Here is a 7,500-nt window from a genome sequence, read left to right as displayed (position 1 = left end):
AAGAGTGGGATGGAGGACGGACCAGAGTGGGTTGAGGAGGAAGAGTGGGATGGAGGACGGACCAGAGTGGGTTAATGGGGTTGAGGAGGAAGAGTGGGATGGAGGACGGACCAGAGTGGGTTAAGGAGGAAGAGTGGGATGGAGGACGGACCAGAGTGGGTTAAGGGGGTTGAGGAGGAAGAGTGGGATGGAGGACGGACCAGAGTGGATTAATGGGGTTGAGGAGGAAGAGTGGGATGGAGGACGGACCAGAGTGGGTTAATGGGGTTTAGGAGGAAGAGTGGGATGGAGGACGGACCAGAGTGGGTTAATGGGGTTGAGGAGGAAGAGTGGGATGGAGGACGGACCAGAGTGGATTAATGGGGTTGAGGAGGAAGAGTGGGATGGAGGATGGACCAGAGTGGATTAATGGGGTTTAGGAGGAAGAGTGGGATGGAGGACGGACCAGAGAGGGTTAAGGAGGTTAGATTGTTCTCAACACCTACACTGATATAAACAGGCTAACACAGCAGAAATAGTCAAATGTGAAGTCTAAGAAATGACTAAACACCTCCCACACACTTCACTGTTGACAGAACAGATGATGTGAGATGAATCAACGTGTTAATACTGTCTGGCTCTTCACCCACAGACACGCTATTGTTCTAGATCCTCAGGGTGTCTGTGTGTGTCTGTGTGTGTGTGTGTGTGTGTGTGTGTGTGTGTGTGTGTGTGTGTGTGTGTGTGTGTGTGTGTGTGTGTGTGTGTGTGTGTGTGTGTGTGTGTGTGTGTGTGTGTGTGTGTGTGTGTGTGTGTGTGTGTGTGTGTGTGTGTGTGTGTGTGTGTGTGTGTCGGGTCATGAGATCAGGTGTCTAGGGGAAGACTCATACAATGTTGAGGTTTTCCTTGGCAAAGCCCTCTCAATCTCCTTAGAGACTCTGGGCAATGTTCACACACACACACACACACACACACACACACACACACACACACACACACACACACACACACACACACACACACACACACACACACACACACACACACACACACACACACACACACACACACACACACACACACAGCTGTGAAAACAGAGTCCTCCAGTCCAAGTCCATCTTTAAAAACATATTCTTTCTCTATTTAAATTAGCTTGATTAGGATCTACATCTAGACACATGTTAAATTACATTAGAATGACATTATAATACTCCTGCATGGGTTACTCATCTAGATACATGTTAAATTACATTATAATACTCCTGTATGGGTTACTCATCTAGACACATGATAAATTACATTAGAATTACATTATAATACTCCTGTATGGGTTACTCATCTGGATACATGTTAAATTACATTATAATACTCCTGTATGGGTTACTCATCTAGACACATGTTAAATTACATTATAATACCCCTGTATGGATTACTCATCTAGATACATGTTAAATTACATTATAATGACATTATAATACTCCTATATGGGTTACTCATCTGGATACATGTTAAATTACATTAGAATTACATTATAATACTCCTATATGGGTTACTCATCTAGATACATGTTAAATTACATTATAATACTCCTGTATGGGTTACTCATCTAGATACATGTTAAATTACATTATAATACTCCTATATGGGTTACTCATCTAGATACATGTTAAATTACATTATAATACTCCTGTATGGGTTACTCATCTGGATACATGTTAAATTACATTAGAATTACATTATAATACTCCTGTATGGGTTACTCATCTGGATACATGTTAAATTACATTAGAATGACATTATAATACTCCTGCATGGGTTACTCATCTAGACACATGTTAAATGACATTATAATACTCCTGTAAGGGTTACTCATCTGGATACATGTTAAATTACATTAGAATTACATTATAATACTCCTGTATGGGTTACTCATCTGGATACATGTTAAATTACATTAGAATGACATTATAATACTCCTGTATGGGTTACTCATCTAGATACATGTTAAATTACATTATAATGACATTATAATACTCCTGTATGGGTTACTCATCTAGATACATGTTAAATTACATTATAATACTCCTGTATGGGTTACTCATCTGGATACATGTTAAATTACATTAGAATTACATTATAATACTCCTGTATGGGTTACTCATCTGGATACATGTTAAATTACATTAGAATGATATTATAATACTCCTGCATGGGTTACTCATCTAGTTAAATTACATTATAATACTCCTGTATGGGTTACTCATCTAGACACATGTTAAATGACATTATAATACTCCTGTATGGGTTACTCATCTGGATACATGTTAAATTACATTAGAATTACATTATAATACTCCTGTATGGGTTACTCATCTAGATACATGTTAAATTACATTAGAATGACATTATAATACTCCTGTATGGGTTACTCATCTAGATACATGTTAAATTACATTATAATGACATTATAATACCCCTGTATGGGTTACTCATCTAGATACATGTTCAATTACATTATAATACTCCTGTATGGGTTACTCACCTGGATACATGTTAAATTACATTATAATTACATTATAATACTCCTGTATGGGTTACTCATCTCGACACATGTTAAATTACATTAGAATTACAGTATAATACTCCTGTATGGGTTACTCATCTAGACACATGATAAATTACATTAGAATTACATTATAATACTCCTGCATTGGTTACTCATCTAGACACATGTTAAATTACATTAGAATTACTGTATAATACTCCTGTATGGGTTACTCATCTAGGTACATGTTAAATTACATTATAATACTCCTGGATGGGTTACTCATCTAGATACATGTTAAATTACATTATAATACTCCTGTATGGGTTACTCATCTGGATACATGTTAAATTACATTAGAATTACATTATAATACTCCTGTATGGGTTACTCATCTGGATACATGTTAAATTACATTAGAATTACATTATAATACTCCTGTATGGGTTACTCATCTCGATACATGTTACATTACATTATAATGACATTATAATACGAGCAGTTGTCCCCATACTTTTGGTCATGTAGTGTAGTATGGTAGTTAGATACACACACCCGTACAGGTGTTAGGAAGGATACAGGTGTGTTAGACAATCACAGGTGTTGGGAAAACACATTGTGTTAAGACATAACCAAACATTAACACACATCCACACATGTATCCTACCTAACACACCTGTATCCTTCCTAACACACCTGTATCCTTCCTAACACACCTGTTTCCTTCCATAACACACCTGCATCCTTCCTAACACACCTGTATCCTTCCTAACACACATGTTTCCTTCCATAACACAGCTGTATCCTTCCATAACACACCTGTATCCTTCCATAACACACCTGTATCCTTCCTAACACACCTGTATCCTTCCATAACACACCTGTTTCCTTCCTAACACACCTGTATCCTTCCATAACACACCTGTATCCTTCCATAACACACCTGTATCCTTCCATAACCCACCTGTTTCCTTCCTAACACACCTGTATCCTTCCTAACACCTGTATCCTTCCTAACACACCTGTATCCTTCCTAACATACCTGTATCCTTCCTAACACACCTGTATCCTTCCTAACACAGCTGTATCCTTCCATAACACACCTGTTTCCTTCCATAACACAGCTGTATCCTTCCATAACACACCTGTATCCTTCCATAACACACCTGTATCCTTCCATAATACAGCTGTGTGTCCCTGTCTTCCCTCCAGGTGCGTAAGGAGTATGGGAAGTGTTTGCGTACCCACTGCTGCAGTGGTAAGAGTGTAGAGACCTCCATCTCGTCCTCTGGAAAGAACCACACCACGTCTCGAACCCCAGGACGATACTCCACGGGGTCGCAGGTCATCTTGCCTGCCTGTACACCTGGACGCTACTCCACAGAAGACTCCCAGGTGAGACTAGGTCCTGCACGCCTGTAGGACTAACCTACAGTACAATCAGATTCAGCTTTAACTCTGACTTCTAATTCTAGAAGTCTTGGAAAGTTACCTTGGAAAGTCACCTTTTATCCCTGTCTCTCTCTCTCTACCTCCCCCTTCCTTCTCTCCTTCTCTCTCCTCTTCCCTCTTCCCTTCTCCCCCTTCCTTCCTCTCCCTCCTCCTCTTCTCTCCTCTTCCTTCTCTCCTTCCTTCTCTTCCCCCCTTCCCGCCCCCTTCCCTCTCTCCCTTCCCTCCCCCTTCATTCTCTCCCTCCCTCTCCTCCCCTCTTCCCTCCCTCCCCCTTCCTTCCCTCCCTCTCCTCTTCTCTCCTCTTCCTTCTCTCCCCCTTCCTTCTCTCCTTCTCTCTCCTCCCCTCTTCCCTCCCCCTTCCTTCTCTCCCTCCTCTTCTCTCATCTTCCTTCTCTCCTTCCCTCTCCTCCCCTCCCTCCCCCATCCCTCCCCCATCCCTCCCTCCATCAGAGTCGTATCAGGAGGATGTGGAACGATACAGTGAGGAAACAGGAGTCATCCTTTATGACAGGAGACATCAACAGCTCCGCCACACTCAACAGAGGTAACCATGGATACTACTACCTATTCAGTATAACAATAATACTGTTATTTATAATGCACTGACAGAGTAAAGAGAAGTTTATATTACTCCTGCGAATGCTATCGTTAGCCCACTGCTGATGTCACTTCCTCTATGAAGTACAGAAGAGTCTTTGGCGTGGCCCACTACACTAAGACGGGTCCACTAAGTGTGTGAAGACTGGCCCACTATACTAAGACTGGCCCACTACACTAAGACTGGCCCACTACACTAAGACTGGCCCACTACACTAAGACTGGCCCACTACACTAAGACTTGCCCGCTACACTAAGACTGGCCCACTATACTAAGACTGGCCCACTACACTAAGACTGGCCCACTACACTAAGACTGGCCCACTACACTAAGACTGGCCCACTATACTAAGACTGGCCCACTACACTAAGACTGGCCCACTACACTAAGACTGGCCCACTACACTAAGACTGGCCCACTACACTAAGACTGGCCCACTACACTAAGACTGGCCCACTACACTAAGACTGGCCCACTACACTAAGACTGGCCCACTACACTAAGACTTGCCCGCTACACTAAGACTGGCCCACTATACTAAGACTGGCCCACTACACTAAGACTGGCCCACTACACTAAGACTGGCCCACTACACTAAGACTGGCCCACTACACTAAGACTGGCTCACTACACTAAGACTGGCCCACTACACTAAGACTAGCCCACTACACTAAGACTGGCCCACTACACTAAGACTGGCCCACTACACTAAGACTAGCCCACTATACTAAGACTGGCCCACTACACTAAGACTGGCCCACTATACTAAGACTAGCCCACTATACTAAGACTGGCCCACTACACTGAGACTGGCCCACTACACTAAGACTGGCCCACTATACTAAGACTGGCCCACTACACTGAGACTGGCCCACTACACTAAGACTGGCCCACTACACTGAGACCGGCCCACTATACTAAGACTGGCCCACTACACTAAGACTGGCGCACTACACTAAGACTGGCCCACTACACTAAGACTGGCCCACTACACTAAGACTGGCCCACTACACTAAGACTGGCCCACTACACTAAGACTGGCCCACTAAGTGTGTGAAGACTGGCCCACTAAGTGTGAAGACTGGCCCACTACATTAAGACTGGCCCACTACACTAAGACTGGCCCACTACACTAAGACTTGCCCACTACACTAAGACTGGCCCACTACACTAAGACTGGCCCACTATACTAAGACTGGCCCACTACACGAAGACTGGCCCACTACACTGAGACTGGCCCACTACACTAAGACTGGCCCACTACACTAAGACTGGCCTACTACACTAAGACTGGCCCACTACACTAAGACTGGCCCACTACACTAAGACTGGCCCAATACACTAAGACTGGCCCACTACACTAAGACTGGCCCACTACACTAAGACTGGCCCACTACACTAAGACTGGCCCACTATATTGAGACTTGCCAAATACACTAAGACTGGCCCACTACACTAAGACTGGCCCACTACACTAAGACTTGCCCACTACACTAAGACTGGCCCACTACACTAAGACTGGCCCACTACACTAAGACTGGCCCACTATACTAAGACTGGCCCACTACACTAAGACTGTCCCACTATACTAAGACTGGCCCACTACACTAAGACTGGCCCACTACACGAAGACTGGCCCACTATACGAAGACTGGCCCACTACACTAAGACTGTCCCACTATACTAAGACTTGCCCACTACACTGAGACTGGCCCACTACACTAAGACTTGCCCACTACACTAAGACTGGCCCACTACACTAAGACTGGCCCACTACACTAAGACTGGCCCACTACACTAAGACTGGCCCACTACACTAAGACTTGCCCACTACACTAAGACTGGCCCACTACACTAAGACTGGCCCACTACACTAAGACTGGCCCACTACACTAAGACTTGCCCACTATACTAAGACTGGCCCACTACACTAAGACTTGCCCACTACACTAAGACTGGCCCACTACACTAAGACTTGCCCAATACACTAAGACTGGCCCACTATACTAAGACTGGCCCACTACACTAAGACTGGCCCACTATACTAAGACTGGCCCACTACACTAAGACTGGCCCACTATACTAAGACTGGCCCACTACACTAAGACTGGCCCACTACACTAAGACTGGCCCACTACATTAAGACTGGCCCACTACACTAAGACTGGCCCACTACACTAAGACTGGCCCACTATACTAAGACTGGCCCACTACACTAAGACTGGCCCACTACACTAAGACTGGCCCACTATACTAAGACTGGCCCACTACACTAAGACTGGCCCACTACATTAAGACTGGCCCACTACACTAAGACTGGCCCACTACACTAAGACTGGCCCACTATACTAAGACTGGGCCACTATACTAAGACTGGCCCACTACACTAAGTCTGGCCCACTATACTAAGACTGGCCCACTATACTAAGACTGGCCCACTACACTAAGACTGGCCCACTACACTAAGACTGGCCCACTATACTAAGACTGGCCCACTATACAGTAATCCCTCGTTTATCGCGGGGGTTACGTTCCGAAAATGACCCGCGATAAGTGAAATCCGCGAAATAGAATTTTTTTTTTTTTTTTACAATTAGCAACTATTACATGTATACAAATACAGTGACTCACGTGTAGGCCGTTTCACTGCTCTTCAGACTGGGCCGCTGCATCCTGACTGCGCTCTGCAGTGTTCTCTTCTTCTGAAGCCCGCGGTGCAGGTGTGTTTGTTCGGGAGAAGAACATAGTGATAGGCAGCTGTTGTCGCTCTTTTTTCTTCTTTGCAAAAAGATCCTTGTACACCGACATGCCACCATCGATTACGTTGGAGAACTGTAATGAACGGCTCATCAAAGGGTCCCATTCCTCAGCTACTCGCTTAAGTTCAGTGGCCATTCGCACCATGGTTGCTAAGCGACCAAGCGTT

General features: G+C 44.5%; 1 protein-coding gene across 5 annotated transcripts in view; it reads left to right on the top strand.

The window, feature by feature from the left end:
* adgrl3.1 (adhesion G protein-coupled receptor L3.1) overlaps positions 1 to 7,500 on the top strand; it is a 334,415-nt gene that overhangs the window by 317,039 nt on the left and 9,876 nt on the right. For all 5 annotated transcript variants that reach the window (XM_071408263.1, XM_071408262.1, XM_071408260.1 and 2 more), the window contains 2 exons: positions 3,737 to 3,919; positions 4,427 to 4,520. In XM_071408263.1, the coding sequence (XP_071264364.1) occupies positions 3,737 to 3,919; positions 4,427 to 4,520 (277 nt within the window). The remainder of the gene's footprint in view (positions 1 to 3,736; positions 3,920 to 4,426; positions 4,521 to 7,500) is intronic.

Source organism: Salvelinus alpinus, chromosome 6 (genome assembly GCF_045679555.1).
Source record: "Salvelinus alpinus chromosome 6, SLU_Salpinus.1, whole genome shotgun sequence".
In the NCBI taxonomy this organism is placed as follows: Eukaryota; Metazoa; Chordata; class Actinopteri; order Salmoniformes; family Salmonidae; genus Salvelinus; species Salvelinus alpinus.
The sequence above is the reverse complement of the archived record's forward strand: the minus strand, read 5'-3'. Positions and strand labels throughout refer to the sequence as shown.